The 21,370-nt window shown below is 48.8% G+C and overlaps 1 protein-coding gene across 1 annotated transcript; it reads left to right on the top strand.

Moving 5' to 3' along the window:
- The first annotated feature begins 2,228 nt into the window (after positions 1-2,228).
- Positions 2,229-18,975, top strand: DRD4 (dopamine receptor D4). The gene is made up of 4 exons (XM_083836885.1): positions 2,229-2,703; positions 15,337-15,449; positions 15,856-16,409; positions 17,175-18,975. The coding sequence occupies exons 1-4, from the start codon at positions 2,455-2,457 to the stop codon at positions 17,375-17,377; spliced, it is 1,119 nt and encodes a 372-aa protein (XP_083693011.1). The 5' UTR covers positions 2,229-2,454; the 3' UTR covers positions 17,378-18,975.
- The last annotated feature ends 2,395 nt before the right edge of the window (positions 18,976-21,370 follow it).

The following is a 21,370-nucleotide window of genomic DNA, read 5'->3' on the forward strand; positions in this document are numbered from 1 at the left end:
AAAAGGATGGTACTGAGGTCCAAGTCCCCGTTCATGGTAACAGGGCTCTGGCTTTTCTATGCTTCACATGCTGAGGATTAATTGTGTCCTTCTCCAAATAAGAGTGAAGGAAATCGGTGGGGGCAGACACTGGAGAGAGGATTTCTTCTGCCAGCCTGTTAATAGATCAGATAAAACCCATATCTGGAGCAGGTAATGTACTGGTATCTATAAACAGCTCTGAAAATCTTCTTGTCTTATAAAAAGCTGGCAATAATGCAGTTCCCACTCTCCACGTGGTGTAAATTATACTTTCCTTCTATGCCTTCTCTTCCTACTGCCTTCCACAAACACCAAGTGGAACTGGCTGGTTAGCTCACCCCAAACATCTGATCTGAGGTTTGGTGGCATGGCTGGAAAGGTGCCCATCGGTCTGGATCAGGTCCCACATCTCCCAAACCATCTGGGCTAGAATTGGGGGTCACAGCTCCCCCGTCCTCCCCCAGCCTCCAGCACTATCTCTGCGGGACTGCACTGAGCTTGTTTCTGTCAGCACAGGGGTGAATGCAGTGATGCATTAAGCAGAAAAAAAGGCACAGTTGTTGGTACCCGAGACGAACACGTGTGGTGTCTGCCTTGCTGCTTGCAGCATTGCAGTTGGCAGGTGTTCATCCTAGGGAGTGAGAAACGTCACCTTAACCCCTACCTCTAGGAATCATAATCTCTGTCTCTTATTTTAGTTGGCATAATTATGGCAAGTATTGTGAAAGGTGACTCTGAGTGTGGCTGGCAGAATGAAGGCTGCCTGAGTCTGCAGGTGCACAGGTACCTCTGTACCACAGGTACCACAGCATTATTCCAGGAGAGCTTTGGCTTCTTTTTCTCTCATTTACAACAATAAGACATCCTAGTCCCCATGTGCAGCTTACAACCTGCTACAGCACCTTTGCTCCTACACCTACTCTCCATCTGGTTGTTGCCTCAGTACTGCATTTCTGCAGCTGATTATTCCTGCCCAAGCACAGGACAGATGCAAAATTCCTTTTGAATTGCATCCTGCATTTGCCAGGTGTTTTTTGCAACATAACATTTTGAATTCTCATCCTGTGCTCCAAGATGCTCGCAGCCTCACCTGTTTTGGCAGTATCTTCAAATTTAATTAGTGGTCTCTCTGGACACTCATTCAGGTCAATTATGCAAATTCTAAACATTACCAGATTCTGCACAGACCTCGGAGTACAGTTTTCCAACCTGTTATTCACCCAATCTATAATAATTTCAGCTAGTCTTCCCCCTTTCATTGCTGAAGACAATGCTATGTGAGATTGCAGCAGAGCTAAAGCTGAGGTCCGTGATGTCTAATTATTTCCCTCCTAGCTCTAGCAAGGAACAAGTTCTATTACTTGAAGCAATACAGATTACTCTTTAGTCCCTGGTTTCTTGTCCCTCCCCATTTAAAAAGAGGCAGTTTGCCATTTTCTGGATGGTTATAGTCTCCACAGTCCTTCAAATGCTCTCAGGGATCCAAGCTAACAGCATTGATTTCTCTAATTACCGTTCATACTATTGCTTTGAATCTCCTGGGGAAAATACCTTCAGGTCAGGCTGACTTGAAACAACCACCTACTCTGAAACTTGCTGTTTTTTTTTTTTTCCCGACGGTGTAGCTTCGTCAAGGTCTGACCGATCCGAGGGTGCTTTGATCTGCCACAACATTTGCAGTGCAGCGCTTGTGGGGCCAGTGCCTCCGCTGTTTCGGAGACATATAAAAGTGGTCAGCCTCATACCGAGGAAGACATTACGCTCAACATACGGACCTTGTTTTTTATTTTTTTTCTCCTCTGCCTCCCATAACGTGCCGCCGCAAAGTCTTTTAAATTCATTTTCTTGCAGTTTTTCGCTCTGAAGGGCGCGTCGCCTTGCTCCAGCACCGCTCCCGGAGCTTTGGGGTGGGAAGACCGGGGGAATTCACCCCGACGGAGCGACGCTGTGCCGGCAGGGGGGCGGCTGATCGCAGAAGAAATCTCAGCGGTGTCACCGAAGACTTGTCCTTTTCCTCCAGCTCAAAACCCCGGGGGAGAAGGAGCCTCCCCCAGCGGACCTCCGGCCAGGCACCCCAACCACGGCAAGAGCTGGGGGGGTCTCCCCCCGACCCCAGCCTCCCTCCAGCCTCCCCAAGGGCTGCGGGTGCCCTGCGGGGAGGGGGACACGGGCAGACGGGGGGGGGACACAGGCACAGGGAGGGGACACGGGCAGAAGGGGGGGGACACGGGCAGCCCGCCCCCTGCCGCTAAGCCTCCCGGTGACCCGCTTGGTGCCGGGGCTGCCTCCGGGAGGCTCCTCCCCGCTCCTCGCAAAGTTTGGGGCCGGCTCTGCCGGCCTCCCCCGGCCTCCCCCGGCCTCGCCCCGGGGCCGGGCAGCACCGTGAGGCCGGCGGCTCCATGAGCCCGGCTGCCGGGGCAGCGCCGCGGCGCCATGGGGAACGGCAGCGCCCCGGGGAACGGCAGCGAGCCTCCGCCGCCGCCTCCGGGTGGCCACAACGTCGCCGCCCTGGTGCTGGGCATCGTCCTCATCCTCCTCATCGTCGGCGGCAACGGGCTGGTGTGCCTCAGCGTCTGCACCGAGCGGGCGCTCAAGACCACCACCAACTACTTCATCGTCAGCCTCGCCGTCGCCGACCTGCTGCTGGCCCTCCTCGTCCTGCCCCTCTTCGTGTACTCCGAGGTGAGGCCGCCCGGGGGGCCGCGGGGGTCGGGGGCTGGAGCTCCTCGGTGGGTTTGTGCCCCCCAGCTCCCTCCGGTTTGGGATTTGTGCCCCCCAGCTCCCTCCGGTTTGGGATGGCCACGGCCCCCACCCCCGGGCACCCTGCCCGGTCCCCGCCGGGCTGCTCGTGTCGCTTTTGATCCCCCCCATCTCGGGGCATCGATCCCCAGCAGCCCAAACTGATCTCCCTTTTCCGAAGAGAGATGCATAAACCACGGCGGCTTCTCGCTGGTGGCCCCGGTGGCATCGCTGCTTGGTGGCTCCCCTCGTCCTGCCGGGCTGGAAAACCCCAGTGCAGATGTCCCGGGGTGGTCGGCAGCTCCGGGGAGCCGCCGCAGCGTGCACGTCCCGTTTTGCCATCAGCAGGTGTTTGGGAAGGGACAGAGAGCTCAGCTCCTCTGCTGTGCTCTGCCTGGTGCGAGGTGAGCAGGGCTGGGTGAGAAGGGAGAGGAAGGAGGTTACTGAGACAGGTTGAGTAGGGGAAGCTGCCTTTTTAGGGACATTTTTAGGGATGGGATCGCCCCACCGAAGTGGCTTTGGTGGGAGGCGTTGAGGCAGGCCTCCAGCCACCCCCGAAACCTGTCCACCTCCAAAACTGCGGCAGCTGAGGGAAAGAAAAGCGGGAGCGAGGGGCAGGGGTGCAATTCACGTGCTCCTGAGGCTGAGTGGTTTTGCATCTCTCTCCGTAGAAGGGAGATAAATTTGTGCTGCCTGAGGATCGATGCTCTGAGATGGGGGGATCTGTTGGACCAGGGTGAGGAGGGATCTGTTGGACCAGGCTCGCCATAGCCTGCGGCTCCCTCCCCGCAGCACCCGGAGGTGAACGGAGGACAGCACCCACAGGCCGAAGTAGCAGGTGTTGTGTCCCTGGCCTTGTGGTGGCTGGTGGAGTGGAGGACAGAGGAGTCCTTTCCTGATGTGGGGAGAGCCAGGATGCAATGAAGGTGGGCAGCCGCAGCGAGCCTGAGGGTGGGTCAGTCAGACCTGACCTCGCATTTTTTTGGTTTGACATATGGTTTGTAAAGCAGTGGCTTAAATGTCACTTGGGAGTGCCAGGGGAGGTCCCCAGGAGTGAGGCAGTGTGGGGCCCCATCTGTGAAGGTTAACACAGGATCATACCAGCAGAGTTCAAGCCTTAGTGTCTACTCTCCTCTCCCACGCCAGGGCTGCTGCTCAGTGCCTGACTGGGTAGGGTCCGTATTTTCTTAAGCAAGGAAGGTGGCGGATTAGAGCTTAGGATGCTTTTAGCCTCTACCTGGTCCTAGGATTTGGGAGGACATTGTGACCTCTCCGGAGACAGAGGTCTTCTAGAGGGACAGGTTCAGCTGGGGAACCCTAGGAAGAACCGGTGTTGGACAGGAGCAATAGATTCCCCTCTCTCTTTCCGCTGCACTCAGGAGCCCTGCCATGCTGCTTGGTTTTTGTCATTTGCTTCTCCCTTGTTGTCTCAGTTTTGGTGGTTAAAAAGCCTCCGTCTCTATCATCCTTCTCAGCTACTTCTTGCTAATTGGAATTCTTTTCCTTTTTTTTTTTTTTTTCCCCCCCTTGCTCTTCCTGTTGTCTCACCGTGCCTCCTGTTCTTGAATCTGTGGGCAGACAGACACCAGTGTGGTTTCCTTTAGCCTGCAGGCTTGGGCTTTGCTGGCATACATAAAATGCTGGTTGACATATCGTGGCATACTGCTAAAAACGCTTCCTGCTGGGCACGAGCCTTGTGGGAGCTTCCTTGGGTACCACAGACGATTTCTGGGTGCTCAGGCAGAACACGGAGCACGCAGCAGGGTCTGTGCTCCTGTAGCAGCCGCTGCCAACCAGCAATCGCACGCAGAGTGGCTGCGGAAGGTGCTGGACGGGCATGGATGTGCAGCAGCCTCCTGGAGCAGGCAACGGGGCATCTCCTGCGTGTGGGGATTTGCAGCTCATTTTGTTGTGAAATATGGTAAGGAAAAGTCGGAGGAGCCGTTGTGCCAGTGCCGGGGGACAAATTTTCATTTTTCTCAGAGGCCAATGTGAAAACTGTAGATCAGAATCAGATGCTCAATCTGCGTGTATAAATGCAGATGTGTCACTTATCGTGAAGGGTGTCACAAAGGGGGAACATCCGCTTGTTAATGAGGAAAGGAAAAGTGACCCGGGCAGGCAGCACCAGGGACATAAGGTGTAGTGATCGCTGCTGCTTAAAAGTAGATTGATTTCAACTTGCACTTTGTACTACTGCATTTAGCCACTGCAAATGTTGCCTGAACAGTCCTGAAGGTTCAGTACAGCTTCTATTCCTTCTTGTGGTTTTTGTGTTTATTTTTTTAAACTTCCCTGAAGGTTCTCACAGAGCAAAGGTGGACTTCGAGGGTGTATTGAAAAACTTGAGAACCTGATGAGAGGGGACTTTTTGCTCCTTGTTTAGCAGAAACAGACCAATAAAGTCGAACTGCTTCCTTCATTCAGCAGGAGAAGCTTGGCTGTCCTGTGCCTTTTTCTTCTGAGATATTGGGTTTTTGGAAGCATCCCTCTGAGTCAGGGCTTTAGAAGACAGGTGGAAGTTTTAAAAAAAACACTTTAAAAACTTTTGAGGTGACATCTGACATCTCCTCAAAACAACAAATCTCCCACAAGCTTCAGCGGGGATGGGATTCCTTCCTGTGAGATGTGGATTATCTTTTGCTGGCGTTCACAGAAGCCTGAGCACAATGGGAGAAGTCTTAGATGCTACTACTAGTCGTTAAGAAAGCTTATTGCAGCCCATTAGCAGCGTTTGTTGACACATGCACCCCTTTTGTACTTCTTAAGAAGCTAGCATAATGTCACAGCTAAACTTCTAGTCCACCCTGAGCATTCAGAGGTCTTGGATGTACGGAGCCCAGTTGTGTCTGCTCCCTGTGGGCGTCCCTTGTTTGTCCCTGCAGTGTTGGAGGACTGCTGAAGGCAGGTGCTGGGTAAGGCAGAACCTGGTGTGTGTGGTCACAACCTTTTCTTTTCTGTACCATTTCACGACCACTGCAGTCCTGACTGGAACCAGAGCTGAGCAGAAGGGCAGGGAAATGGGGCCACCTGCTGCAAACCTCCTCCAGTCCTGTCCTCCCCTGGGCAGTTTATGAGAGAAGCACCAAAGCCATCATCCTAACGGTGAGCAGGAGATGTGTCTGTCACTCCTGGCCAATTGCCCTGCTGCGCTAGGCTCCCTCAGCCATACTGGTATGTGAATATATACCATATATACCATAAAGAATAAACAGCCCTTGGAGACAGGCTGGTGGTGCAGGAAGTCAGCATATCCCCCTGAGCTGGGGCCGTGGGGCTCTCTCCAGATGTGCAGGGAACCCTTGAGTGATGCAGGCCCCATCTCCCCACAGACCAGCCTTCACTGCGTGAGGTGAACACTTGCCCCTGAGTCCTGCCCCATCCTCATATTGACTGTGTTGTTGGGAGTTCCTCAGATTGTATTTCTTTCCTTGCTAATTTGTACTGTCAAATTTACCTACCTTAACAGCTCGAGTTAACGCTCGGGGCCTTAATGAGCAAGAGTGTTAAACTGATGTGATGAAGCTCGTCTTCCCTAAATTCAAACGCTGCTGTCATTTGTCAGTTTTGATCTTCCACAGCCTGATGTGACCAAGAAATACCCTATGGATGGGGAAAGAAAGAAACATTAGCTTTCCACTGGCTTAAAGCATCCATTTCCAAACTGAGCAGCTCCCGGGACTGTGGATGTGAAGTGAATTCCTGCCAGGGCAGTGGTTACTGCCAGTTTCTCTCTTGCAGAAATGCACCGTCTTTAGAGAAAACCAAAAGCACTTCTGTAACCTGATCGTTCTTCGTTCTCTTTGGAGTGCTGCTTTGGATGGAAGTGGATTGACAAGCCGAGGGCAGCGGAGGTGGATTAGTGCTGTTCGCCATCTGCCTCTCTAGCTACTACGCAGTGGTGACAGAGCCAGCGTGCAGGTATCGGTGCAGTCGTGTGCCAGATCATAGCACGGGGATGCGGACGTGTCCAGCACTTTCCACTGAACTTGTTCAAACACAGACCAAAGAGATGTTCTAGAGTTTGCCAGGTGTTAATTACCACACAGAGGGCTGCCCAGATATGCAGAAGGCGTTTGTAATTCCAGCTTGCCTGGGAAACAGCTTTTGGGTTTGTAATCATACTAACTTCAGCAGTTCTGCCTCAGTAAGCGGTATGATGGGGCAAAGTAAAAAGCCATGGGAAAGGCAGACTGCTCTTCTACAGCGTCCTTGTCTTTCTGATTGGAGTGTGAAGTCGTGCTCTCCTAGCAATCTGCTGGCAATGTAGCAAAGATGATGGGAAGCAAAGGGGAAGGAGGTGGCCTGGGGCACTCCCAGGGGTCTGTGATGATTCCCCAGGAGCAAAGCCCTGCTTCTGTGTGAATGGAGGCCAGGAAAAGACACAAAAGTCTGCCTGGAGCAGCGACAGAACTGAGTATGGTGGTTATTGCTCCCCTGTGGCAGTGAGAACACATGAGAAAGTAGAGCTGTGCGGTGGTGTGGAGGTACTGCAGAATATTGTTAAGCTCTGAGGGGCTTTGCCCACTAGAGATCTGCAGTGTGTGGCTGTGCGGCTACAAAGACTCGCCTTTGTGTTAACTGCTTTGTCTGCCCCAAAGGCTCTGTGAGGATGACAGGAACCTCGGCAGCCTTTCAGTTGCGGAGGCATTCCCAACAATTAGGGCAGGCACCAGGCTGAGCGACTTCCACTTCTGTAGCCAGCTGCAGAGCCTACCTCCTACCTGCTTCACTGCGAGCGTTCCTCTGATCAGCGCTTTCCTTAATCCATGCCGAGGGCCTAAGCCGTGAAACAGGTCTGATCCAGGAAGCTGCTGGCAGGAGCCCTGTAAGGCACGGTTACGTAAACATCTTTGCCCGTAAGATCCGTGTAACTGATTACGAAAAAGAGGAAACGGTTTTAGCAGATCTGCGTGTTTACCCTGCTCCTCTACAGGTCAGGGAAGACGGCTCTCCCCAGCAGGCACTTGGCCTTGCAGATCTTCAGAGCAACAGAACAACCAGCGTTAATTACACCAGCCGTTTTCCTGCTGAGGATGACGCTGTTCTGCATAAAACTTTTCAGGGTGTCAGTGTAACACTGGAGTAGGAAGAGCTCTTCTGCAGCAAATTGTATTATATGTGTGCCTGTGATACCGTAAAAGTCGGTCAAAGAAGCTCTTTAAGACCCAATTTGGAGTTTCAGAAGTCAGACATTCTTTAATTGCAGCACCGGATGGATGCACAGGGGATCGCTCCACCTAGTGTGCGTGCCGAATTGTCCGGGCTACAGGGGTTATATGCAATTAGAACATAAGTATTCATTAGATTTCCGAGAAATAATTACTTCTTTCCGTAATTCGTTAAGATATGTAAAAGTTCCTGATGCATGAGCATTTGTTTCCACTGGTGGTCGTTCAGGGGTCTCTGGTGGTCATCGATAGTCTTCCTCACTGTGTTCCCTGCTTGAACTCAGTCCTTGTGCATGCTCAGGACATCAGGCTCTTTCTTATCTTGTTGTTCCAGCTTAGCCGGGCATACTAAACTAAGTCATTTACACATCCAACGATGTGCATGCCATGAGTTTGCACCTATTCTTTGCAGGCACGTCCTCCAGGCCTAGGTTATCTTGCCCTCTTTCCCCAATCCTGTGTTACAATTCTGTATGGTCTTACAGATAAGGCTGATTCTTTAGTGAGTGAGGTAGCATTAGGCATACAAAGTTTCCAGTCTTCCATCTATCTAACTAAACATAGTAAAATATTGCAAATTTGATTCTATTATTCTATCAGGGTGAAAACCTAATGTCCTTCTGACTTGGTATCACCTGTGATGCAGTGCTCCTGATGAGAGCAGACCTCTACCGTTCTCCAAATTTTCTGTGGCTGTCTGTAAATGCATGTCATCCTGTTTGCAATAGCACCTGAAATTACAGTCTTTCCTGGAATCTTACAGCTTCAGTGGAAATAGATGTTCTTCTAGCCTGAGTGATACCTGAGCCATACAGTCCCTGGATGAAGTAGTGGGGAGGTGATATGATATATGCCAGCAATTATGAACCAGTGCTAAGGATTTTATTTTCAGGGCCTTCATAACGGTTCAGGTGGACAGACTTCCCCCTCGTTTTTAAAGTATGTTACAACAGGTGTGAGGCCACCTTTGTCTTGTGTCCCTCTCCTCTCCTTACTCTCTCTTTGCAGGCCGCATTTTGTCTTCTGGAGAAGGCAGCAGCCAACCTGGCTCATAAAAAAGCCCAGAGTCAGCTTCTGGTGGGCATTCAGATTTACTTATTTTTTTGAATCAGATCCTAGATTTGCCCGTATGCAGGGATTATTGCTCTTCTCATTGGTGCCATATCTTTCTCAGCAGGCCTAGGCTCTTAGGATTAGCATTTTCAGTCTCTCCATGTTGCACACTTGAACCATGGCCTTGCTGAGCAGAGGCAGGTACTCGTTTGGAAATCTAGCCAGGCATGTCCTAATTCTTGTGGGGTGCTATTTTCTGGGTCTCTTATTTTGTATGCCATCACCACCAGAGGCTGAAAGATTGCTTTGTGTGCCCTGCTTCTTACGGAGCCTGTCTGCAGGGCTGGCAGGAGGCAGGTATGAAGCTCCTATGTTGTACCATGGCAAAGCACATGGCAGGACTCAGACAAGTGCTTTTACCATAGGAAAAAAAGAGCAAAACCTTTGGCCCTGCCCTGGCTCATGGAGCACTGGTGGTGTAAGAACTCATCTGGCATTAGGCTTGTGTGCAAGAAGGCAGATTTTCCCTTACAAATTGGCTGTACTTAGGAACATCAGCGAGGAAGGCAGCCTGCAAGGGCATTTTAGTCCACCTTCTGCCGTCCTATAAAATCTTTTCCATAACTTTTTATTCTTTATGAGAAGAAGTTGGAGTTTTTCCTCCTCTCTGCAGGGTGGTTGATCCAGAACTTAAGTGCCATTTGTAGTGAGACACCGGTACCTTGTAAGCAAACACAGTGGCTGCATGTGAATTTCCTGGTGCTAAACAAGCACTCAGTCTGTGCCTGGAATACTGCTTTGAAAGGGCTTCAGCTGGTGTCCAGAGAGGTGATTATCACCATCCTATAAACCCTACTTGTCTTCCACAAAGCGCTGAGCTAAGGGCAAAGCGTGCCACACACGTACAGTTTTCCATCTTCTCCAACGAGTGATGCCTGCAGATTTTGAGTGTGGTCATTAACGTGCCTATCCTCACCCGTTTGGGTGTGCAGAGGATGGCTTATAAAAGATGTAGCAGGTAGGCTGCCTTGCGGGGTTATATTTGCAGCTTTGTTTTCTTTTGTTAAGGGAGACGACTTGCCTGTAGAGCATGTTTTGCTCTGCAGCTGGCTGGCTGTGTCTTCTCAGCACCAGCACTGCTGATCATGTGTGTGTTTCTGGAAAAGAAAATGAGGGGCAGAGAATGGAAAAAAGAAAGAGAAGGAAAAAAAAAAAGGAGAGTTGCTCTGGAGCACATAAAGGCGGCTTGAGCTGTTTATGATCCCTAAAGCCTTACACTGTGTACCTTGGTGGGCTAATCTTCTGCAACCTGCTGTAATTAGGTACCACTTAGCCACATGACCCAGCAAAGCCAGCTATGCCTCTAATCCAAAGTCACTCCCCCATCAGAGAGGTTCTTGGCACATTTTGCTATTGGTTCCCAACTTTCTGAGTGCCCAGCATGAGTCTCACGGCAAAGACTGTGTCCTTGGAAGGTGCTGCAGCCTGACGGATCTTGCCCTTTGCAGAATACATTCATTCTCCGAAATCACAAATGGGTTTTGAACACTGTGGCTCTGAGTCAAATCTTCTCCCTCATAATCTGAATTGGTGAGGATCCGCGTGAACTTTTGGCAAAAATTTGAGGGTTGTGTTTCTTGATTCAGCTCCCAAATTCTGTTTGGAGTGGCTGATCTGCACTAGAGAGAAGCCTGCATGAAACATGCAGGTCTGAATCCAGACCTCATCTGGAAGTTCAGGCTGCCTCTCAAGGAGATGGGTATGTAAAAATAGCTAAACAGTTTCTTCAGAGTCTACTTTGGCTTTACAGCTCCACTAATCATAATCCCATGTGTGACATCACTACTGCCTGATATTAATCCTCGCAGAGCTGCCCGCTCCTGTAAATGTGAACAGGGAGGACTGTGAATGTAGAGAAAGATCAACTTTGCTCAGGTCACTGTGGATGGTCAAAAAACAAGAGGGAAAGAAAAGTGCTGGTTGGACTAGACTTATAAAGGCTGTGCTTCTTGAAGACCTCTGAGGAAACTGCAGCCCTAATCTCTTCCTAGCGGAGCACCAGGTAGAGATGTCTCAAAAAACAGTTCAGAAACAAGTGCCACGAAGTGATACCAAAGTCCTCAAGTGCAGGAGAACATGTTGCATTGTAGAATTGAGATTTTCTGTCCTGGTTCTGCAGGATGCTGACACTTTGACTTTGCAGAACTTGAGAAAGAACAAGCCACTGTTTTCCAGCTGTAGTTATTATTTTATGAAAAGGACTGACAGTGTCAGTTCCATCCCAGGTGCCCACTGAGATGTGCCTAATAATTGCCAGTTGTGATTGAGGAGGATTCTTTGCCCCTGGACCCAGTATAGGCAGTTTCTGACCTGATGAGCTTGCTTTTTGGTCTTTCTCCTTGGACCAGTGGGTATTGTCGCTCTGCAAAGGCTTGTATACTCTGGGGGTTATAATGTGGTGCAGACCTTGCTGCCTCAAACAGCACAGCTCAAACTGGGAGTGATTTCACACCTGAGGGCACAGGGAGGTTGCTGCAGGAGGGGGAACCACCAGCAAAATGAACCGCTGGGTGCGGTGCCATGCAGTTTTGGGGCAGGGCACCCAGAACAAAGACAGAGACTGGAGAGCAGCTGTGGGCCTGGAGTGGAACCGCGTGGACTGCCCTAAGGACTCCGGCAGCAAGCCCTGGGCACGTGGAGCTGCTCAGGGCCACGGCCTGGGGGGCAGACAGGCCCCCAGTGTGCCCTCCGGCCTTGGTCCTGGTACCCCACAGCATCTGTAAGTGCTGGGACATGACGGCTGCTTCCCCGGGTGGCTTTCTTTTGGGTTACTTAAACAAAAGCGCTTCTCTCTACTTCTGGTTTAGAACCAGATACAGTCGAGTTATTTCTGTTCTTGGCCTCACGATGATACCCCTCAGGCTGCATTTGCACCTCAGTCAGACTCCTCTCCGGGCCCCCGGTACCTCCCTGCTGGCCCCATTGCAGGCGTTCTGCTCTTCTTCCTCCCAAGACGCCGAATCGCTTGCTTCGGCTCCCCACCGGTTTTTAACGGCTGCCTTTCCAAGTCAGTCGATAGTTTTCTGGTACCGAAGTGCTGATTTTGGAGCTAATCCAGGAACACGGGAGCAGGAGCCGTGTTCCTCGGCTCGCTAGCTGCCTGGGGGGGCTCTGCAGGTCACCCCCAGCAAGCTGAGGTCCTTCCACGTGCACAGAGCAGCTCATCCGCATCCCTCTCTGCCTGTGTGCGGTGTCATATATACACGTATCCCGTGTATTTCATAAGCATAGGTAGTGCTTACCATATGTATATATTTTATGTAGCATATCACCTATTATGACTACATATATTCTATCATATAGACATTCTGTATTTATACTTGTTCTGTGATTGTATGATATTATGATATACTAATACACTACACAATGCATATTAATGAATTGATAAATTATATGAATAAATACACATTTTATACATAGATAAAATACACACAAGCTCCAGGGGCTTATATATATATATATACACACACACATATATAGAAAGATATATGTAACACATTGTATGAAGAGATAAAAAATATACAGTAAATCATATATATTACATGTAGTAATATGTAACCATAGTAATACTTATTATATATATATAATATAATAAGATTATATACACAGTGTATATATTGTATAATATTTTCTAAACTCACGGGGACATTTTATATACATATTTATTTATTTATAATCTATTTTTAATAATCTAGTAATTTTCATAATCTAATTTATATATGCATGTATTACAAATATAGCACAGATAACATCTAGAGAAATGTATGAAATATGTAACGTATAAATATGAGTTACATATTGCATTAATATATGTAAAACATTAAAAAACTATATATTCATCATATATATAAATATATATTGAGTATATCATATCTTTCCTATATTATAGCAATATATATAATATATAGTTCATATATCAGTATAATATATGTATGCTATATATAATTTTATCTTTATATATTCTGTTTAATATATAGAAAGTATGTAAATAATGTATGTATGCTGTATATATGAGAAATGTTTTTATGTACACATACAAATATATACAGATATAAAAATGCCCTTGGGACTTTGCAAAGGGGGGAAATGCCAGGCTGTGCTCCAACACTGTATATAATATCTCCAAGATATGCAAGCTGCTTTTAAAAGACCTGTTTGGATCCAGGATGACAAGCAGCCAGTGCTACCAAACTTTTTGTTTTCAAGCTAAAATCACACCTATTTGTACATCCCGTTGAGTAGAGTAAGTGGGGGTTCTTACACCAGCTTCTCTCTGCAGAGGCACTTGGAGGATTGCAGAGTTTGCCTGGCAATCACAAATGTAGGAAAAATTCTCTGCTGCTGTAGTAGGAAGAGCTCACTGAGACTTTCTGATTTGCCTGCAAGCAAATTTGTCAGTTCCCTGTCCGTGCTGACCAAATTCAAGGGAATAATGACACGCTGGCATGGAGCAGAGAAGGTTTGAGCTGACACTTTCTGTGTATTCCACTTAAAAGTGCTTTAATGCAGAAATAATTGGCTGGTTTTATACCCGGACTAGACTGGAGTGTGGCTCAAACAAACTTCTGCAAGCAGTTTTTGGTGGCTGTGCTAGCTGAAGGTGTTGCAGTCCTTCCTTCTGTCCTCGGTCTCATGCTGTGCAGTCTGTGCCACTGGCTGAGAAACAACCCAGTGAAAACCAGAGAGCCTTGCCATGCCTTCAGCGAAGGTGTAAGCAACCCCTTGGGAACACCAGGGTGCCAGCCCCTGCCCTGAAGTGCTCAGTGCTCGGCTGCTCTGCGAGTGGAAGTGCCAGAATTGCTGCATGGACAGCGTTAGACCTGGAAGGATCTTTTGCTCCTGGTTTGCCATAGCAGGGATGAAACAGGGTGATGCCTAGGCAGAACAGCATGGTCTCATAAAATGATTTCTCTGAACCTCCAGGGAGAAGGATTTTTTGCCTGGCGAATGAAATACGTGCTTTCTTCTTAAAAAGTCTGACAGCTCAGACCAGTCCTTCAGGAGATTGTGTGTGTTTCTTGCTGAGCCTATCTGGCCCACACCACTGCCTGTTCTCTGCCAGCACTACTGCTTTGTGCCCAGCTCCTTGCAGAAATAACATCCAGGCTTAAGGTATCATTATGCCAGATACAAGAGGCTCAGTTTGTCGTGCCTGATTCTTTTTTTTTCAACATGATTTAGTTTGGACTCAGTGCTTGCAGACCAATTACAGCCGTCTGGTCTTCTGGCAGTGTGGGTTGACAGAGCATTATTATCCATATATATATATATATAAGTCCTGATTATATGAGTTTAATTTAGGGGAATGAGGGAGCTGTTCTTCTAAACTGCTAAATTAGGGTGGAGGGGCTTAGACTGAGCTGAGAATTAAATGATTTGAGACTCTCTTTTACTGACAGGGAAAGACAAAAAGGTACCCACCCTCTCTAGTTTTACTAAAATTATATTTTTTAATAAAAATTCTGTTTATGGTCTTGTCCTAAGGCAGGTGTCCTGGTGCAAGCAAAGGAATCTGACATTCAGTTTCTCAGCTTTGGGTGCAATACAGTCTGGCAAATATTTGGTGTCATGTGCTAAGGGTTTAATGAATCCTGATGCAGTTCTGTTCTTGAGTATTTCTTTCCATTCCCATTTTTCTTCCATTCCCATTTTCCTTCCATTTCCATTTTCCAAGAGACAGGTTCACAGCACACTGCTGAGGAAATGGTCCTGTTCTACAAGCTGTCGGTCTTGGGAGGTTGGCTTTGTGCTTAGCACGACAGAATACAACAGTTGTGTAACACAAAAACTGCTCATGTTGTTTGCAAACAGGGCATTGGAGTAGTTTGGAAATGAAAAAAGAAAGAGGAGCTACAGGCCCTGCAGACTGTTGGGGAGCCTCTCCCTGCTTCCTCAGTGACTTGCAGCTAATGATAGTCCTGCATGGCTGGGGAGATATTTGGGGTGGCACATTTGATGAGTCTGGGGGTTTTGAGTCTGAGGGCTGTCACTACATCTGCTATTCTGCCCAGAGTGACTTGCTTGGCAACGCCAATTGTCTGTGAGCTCAATTCTCCAGCCAGGCAGAACTGCAAAGCTCTAAGGAAGCTGTGAGCCTCATGTGGGGCTAATTCTCTTGCACCACTGTTTAGCTGGAAGGGGGAGTACCATGCTGAGAGGGGTGGACTGCTCGACTTCAGGCCCTTTATTTGAGTGGAGGAAGACATGAGGCTCCCAGACCCAAAGTTGTCTCCCTGCATTTTAAAGGCAGTGGGATCTGGCACCTGCTGACCCCAGGGATCTTGTCCTTCAGTTCCAGGGAGGCGTGTGGTCCCTCAGCACTGTGCTGTGCGATGCCCTGATGACCATGGACGTGATGCTGTGCACGGCCTCCATCTTCAACCTCTGTGCTATCAGCGTGGATCGGTAAGTGCCTTCCTCCTCCTGCCAGCAGAGAGGGAGCGTGCCTGGCCAGAGAGCTGTGTCCCAGCACCATATTGCTTCCACACACACACACCCTCGCAAGGATCCCGTGCAGGGAGGCTGCATCTTGTTTCCCCCAAAGGAGGATGTTCTGTGCTACTATCCTGCTTCGTTGTCAGCTTTGTGTCCCACCTGTACCCTTGAGGCCAAGCTAAAAGCACAGTTGTGTGACTAGGACAGAGCTGTCCCTTTGTATGCTATTCTGAGGGGGAAGACTGGTTGTAGCCCAGGCCTTGCCTGTGCAAGCACATCTGGGGGGAAGGAGGTCACTGAACAGGGAAGGACAGCAACAAGCAGCTTGGGAACCACTCGTGTTACCACTGACTCACCCGGGGCCTTCTGTTGGCAGGTTTATTGCTGTTTCAGTCCCGCTGAACTACAACCGGCGACAAATCGACTTGCGGCAGTTGATCCTCATCTCCACCACCTGGATATTCGCCTTTGCTGTGGCATCCCCAGTCATATTTGGCCTCAACAACGTTCCAAACCGGGACCCCAGCTTGTGCCAGCTGGAGGATGACAACTACATTGTGTACTCCTCCATCTGCTCCTTCTTCATCCCTTGCCCCGTCATGCTGGTGCTCTACTGCGCCATGTTCCAGGGACTCAAGCGCTGGGAAGAAGCCAGGAAGGCCAAGCTACGGGGCGGCATCTACGGGGGCAACAGAAAGCTCTATCACCCCTCGCCCTTTATCGAGAGGGAGCAGGCTGGACTGGAGCCAGACGAGTGCAACCCTTACGCTCACTCTGACCACCCCCTGCCTGGGGACTATGTGATGAACAATGGGGTCCAGACTGTCTCCTACCCGCACCTCCAGTACCCACCCCCAGGACACAGTCGGAAGCGGGCCAAGATCAATGGTCGGGAGCGGAAGGCCATGCGGGTGCTGCCTGTCGTCGTCGGTGAGTTACAGTCGGCGATGGCTGGGAACGGGGTGGGTGGGAAACGTGCTGCCTTGTCCCACAGCAAGGTTCAGTCTGGCAGGGCTTGCCTAAACCTGGCGAGGCAAACACACACCGGTTCTTTTGCGGACTCCCAGGCAGGAGCCGCGCGGCCTGAGCACGGGTGTTTGTGCAGGGATAGGAGCTGTCACTCCAGCCCATGCTATTTTCATTCCTGCAGGAGGTGAGGGTAGGGTAAAAGCCACCTCCCTCTTGTTCCACTTTCTCAATGCAATGCCTTCACTCTCCTCACATGTGGACTCTTGTGTTCGCACTCACCCTCCCCTTGTTGCTGCGGAACAGCCTGGCTGCAGCTGCAGACCTGCCGAACCCATCTGAGGTTGTGAGAGGTAACAAGTACCCAGAGAACAGCTCCATCTCCCTTTGATCCAGGGTAGCAACAACAAACATCACCCTTGGGAAAGAACATATGTACACTGTTTATAACTCAACCTTTTCTTCAATGTAAGCATGAATCCTGATGTCTTAAATGCTAATTCAAAATGATACATAACTTACACTTTGCTTCACCAACGTTTACGATGAGAAAGATGTCTAAAAGTTTTTGTCTTGGAGGAAGCCCAGCTCTGCACATCTGCTGCTTTTCTTTTTTTCCCCCCCTCAAAGCACTCTGAGCTGTCACCGTTCTTGTTTGGCTCAGGCTGCACTTGTTAACTTAAACTCTTTTTAACATGCCACTTTCTCTCTTTAATGTCCTCTTGGCAGGTGCTTTCCTCTTCTGCTGGACGCCTTTTTTTGTGGTCCACATTACAAGGGCTCTCTGCAAGTCCTGCACCATTCCCACTCAAGTCACCAGCACTGTCACTTGGCTGGGTTACGTCAACAGTGCTGTCAACCCCATCATTTATACTGTTTTCAATGCCGAGTTCAGGAACTTCTTCCGCAAAGTCTTGCACCTATTCTGCTGAGCCCACTGGAACTGGGAGAAGGAGCGACCAGGACTTTTTGTATAGTTCATTAAAGATCTATTTCTGCCTATGGTTTGCTGTCTTTGTTGGGGAGGAGGGAAGGAGGAGCGATGGCAGCTATAGGATGGTGGTTCCCAGCCCCCTGTGTCCCCTACAAGGAGTTACAGGTAAGTACCAATGGATACAGCTTGGATACTCTCCACTGGCAACTGCAGGTGTAGCCACATTTTTAACACTTGGTGTTTGACAAGCAGCAAGAGACACCACAAGACAGCATGGCTGGTTCTCAGAAAAGCTCTTGCTTTGGATGTATCTGTCTGGGCTCCTCTTAGCTGTCACTAAACAAAATCACACCACCCACCACCCCCAGACATGCTCCAGGCACACAGGAGAACTTTGAAGCTTGCAGCTGCTCTGGCCTCGAGACTCGAAGACGTTCACTACCTCACCCCTGCATGGGGGACGTCCCACCAGCTGCCATCTCAAGGTGTTCCACTGAGGGCACCAGCCCGCCCTTACTGCATCCCGTCTCCACGGAGGCCGTGTGATTTAAACTGTGAGGATAAGCCAGGCTCATGTCTGCAGACACAACTGCTGCGGCAGCTCTGGACTGGGCTGTAAGGTAACAAAGGCAGGAGCCTGTGGGGAAGAAAAACAGAGCTAAGCTGTTTTCCTAGATGGTCACCTGCCAGATGAGGGTGTATATACCTGTGTAACCTCCTTTCCCCCTACCCCTAATAATTTTAAATACAAAAACTGGTTTGACTCATGTTGGACAAGAAAAAATTCATGTCCTACAAAAACTAGCCTCCGCCCAATAGCGCTAACACCCACAGGGCAGAAAGGCTGGCCCTGGCTAAGAAATGCCAAAATTTGGTCAGGACCTGAAGAAATCAACTGGTCAATGTATCATCTTAGGTAAACGCCGTGAGGTAGCACTTTGTGATCCCACAGCTCTAAGTGCAGCAGGGAGTTGTGCAGACAGCTCCCGTCTCCAGCGGCCTTTCCTACCACACAAGGAAGAGGAGCATCGCATCGCTCATCCCTCCCAGCAGGCAGCAGCGCTGAGCTGGTGAGTCCTGACCACGACTGACAGCTCCCAGCTGCCAGCTCACCACCAGCTCACAAAACAACGTTCTTGCCTTGCTCGTCATCCTATTTTCCCTGCTTGGACATGGTGACTCTTTGCACTCACGCTGCTGGAGCAGAGCATGCGAAAGTCTGAACAGGGAGAAGAATCTTAAGTTTCTTGGAAGAGTGCATGCGGCTGCCTGGTATTAATTTTAGATTTACACATCCAAAGGCACAATGATGCTATTGCTGTTACTCACCAGGAATTATCCAGAATTTCTTACTGAGCTGAACAATACCTGCCAGGAACCATTTCCAGCCCACTGAAAAATCTTTTATCCCTTTTGGTAAACCTGAGCACAGTGACACCAAGGGTAGCCAGAGGGAGTAGGCAATGCCGCTCTCTGAGGTGCAGAAGGAAAAAAAATTATCGCACAAAACAACAATCTTCTGACTAATGATTTTTGTATAGGGTTCTTGCTTTCTAAGGGGTAATTTGTTTGCTTAGAAATAAAAGGAAGAAAGTACTGCTGGGAGGTCTTGAGATTTTCTTTGACTAAGGATAACAATTGCTCAATGAATTTATCATCAACAAGCAAACACATTAAATTCCCACAATGATTATACTGTAAATTTTCAAGTTCCATGGTTTGCATCACTATGTTGGGGCCAGCTGCCCCAAATGCCAGGGCCCTGATGAGAAGCTTCCCAAGAGCTTTAATTCCACGAGTCATACCTACAAATTTTTCATTTAGGAATGTTACCTCACTCACTCTCTTCAGAATTGTTTTTTCCTTAATGAAACAATGCAGTAGAAACAATTCAGACAATAACCAAAGGATCGGATATACTCATCCATAAGCTATTTAATGACGATAGTGGAGGACTTTAGGTGTGTTGCTGCTACAAATTGCTCCTCAGTTACCTACACAAACAGGAGACGTGGTAAGCATGTATACATTACAGCTGTGCTCACTTCTTTAAGTTGCTCTAATTGTCTTTGAAGCAACACAGAGCTCTACTTCTCAGACCAGCAGTACTCTATAGGGGTGTTTCTCTGTGGAGAATGCAAGGTGAGCCAAAGGAGTGAAGCAACAAAAATAATCATTTCCCAACTGAAAGGTGAGTTTGACATTCAAAAGTGCAGCTTTAACACACCAGAATTGCCACTTCAGAGCCAACCTCCACTGCATTCTAATGCGAGACGCTGTCATCTCGCCCTTATTTATTTTGGGAGTGAATTGATCCACAGATTCACTGGATTGTGACTTTGCAGCCTTCTCTGAGAAAAGCACCTCTGCTCAAAGATGCCAGCGCAGAGGGGAGTTCAGACTGAAGAAAAGAGCCCGCTGCTGGCAATCCTCCCTTCTCAGCGCTGGCCAGCTCAGCGACTGGCTCACGGATCGGGTGAGCACACAGACCCTCACTGACGCACCTCTGTGCTGAGAGCTTTGCACGTACCCAAAGATGCTGCTGAGGCAGATTGCTGAAAACAAACTGGTACTTTATCCACACAGCAGCATGAGGTGTTCGACATACTGCACTGTTTGATTTAGTCAGAACCTTAATGGGCAATAGATGGAGGCAAGAAACACTGTAAATTAGTTGTATTTGCTGTGGGTTCAATTAAGACTCTCTTTTCCATTAGCTAAATCTCTTAAAGATTTAGAAAACAAGCAATCATCATGTAACTGTGAGAAGAAACTATAAATACTGAAGTATTACTTTGGGGAAGCAGAAGTATGTTGCTTGCTATGGGATTCTAAAGAATTGCCTATTCTTTCCTTCCCTAGAGTTTCACATGTCTGTTCTCAACCTGCTTCAGTTTGTGCTTGGCTTTCCACTAGAGAATGATCTCCTTCAGAGGAGGCAGGCATGCTGCTAACTTCCTTCGGCTAATGCCAGTTCCTTACCCTCACTGGGCTGTGGCCCCTCCTTTCACAGGCACTGCCTCCCTTGCCCATTAAGCTCTGCATTACCAGGAATAACCTTGCCAGGACACAGCGAGAAAGCAACATCAATCAAGTGCCACCAACCTGTGCTGGAGATCCGCCATCCTCCCTCTGCGGACAGGTCTCATCGGCTGCTTCTCAACAGCTGGTGCTGCAAGCAAAACCCTGCCAACAGGTGTTTCCAAAGAGAGGCCTCGACAGCACAGCAAACTGCTGTGTGAGGTGATCCACCACTCTGCATCTCCTTGTAACACATGGCGCGTGATGTGTCAAGACCTTTAAGATTAACTGTGGAAGCAATGGACTTCTTAGAAACCGCCAGTGTAAAACAAGTAATTTTCCATTGCATTTTTCTCTATTACTACTTTGGTGGCCCCTCTTATAGTATAAGCTACACAATAATCTTCCTTCCCCAACAATACTAATTTGCAGTGAATAACTACACAGGACAAGTAGCCCCTCACAGCTGTCATGCCTGAGGCTGAAAAAAAGAACCTAAGTAGATGTATGTGTGTTTACTGGGCCTCCTCCAGTCTGGTACATTAATCTTCAATCAGGAATAAAGGTGCCTTATTAGCCTAAATTATTAAAGTAGTACATTATTAATTAAAGGACTTTGTTGTAGTGATTGAAGCCAATTATTTCTTAATGCTCAACACTTCTTTAATTAGAAGCTGCTAAACAGCAATGAGAGGCCAGCACTCACTCTATTTATCTACTCTTACTTTGGATTTGATCAGATCTGATTTTGGCCAGCCAGCCTCTGCAAGCCAAGGTATGTCAACACGATGAAACCACGCTGCCCCTGCTGACCAAACCACATCCACGCCATCATCCTGCAGAGACAAAGAGTGAACACACGTGTGTGTAACTGCACCGACTCCTGACAGCCACACCTGCTCACATGCTGCATTTACTAGCACATTAAAGTGCTGCCATGGGAATTAAACAGTACCGCTGGGCACACTCA

The sequence above is a fragment of the Anser anser genome (assembly GCF_964211835.1).
Source record: "Anser anser genome assembly, chromosome: 5".
Classification (NCBI taxonomy): domain Eukaryota; kingdom Metazoa; phylum Chordata; class Aves; order Anseriformes; family Anatidae; genus Anser; species Anser anser.

What these genes read in the sequence shown, in the direction of transcription:
- DRD4 (XM_083836885.1), top strand. Translation starts at nt 2,455, where the DNA reads ATGGGGAACGGCAGCGCCCCGGGGAACGGCAGCGAGCCTCCGCCGCCG. An exon ending in CCCTCTTCGTGTACTCCGAG is followed by an intron (nt 2,704 to 15,336) that starts GTGAGGCCGCCC and finishes CTTGTCCTTCAG; the next exon opens with TTCCAGGGAGGCGTGTGGTC. An exon ending in GGTGCTGCCTGTCGTCGTCG is followed by an intron (nt 16,410 to 17,174) that starts GTGAGTTACAGT and finishes TCCTCTTGGCAG; the next exon opens with GTGCTTTCCTCTTCTGCTGG.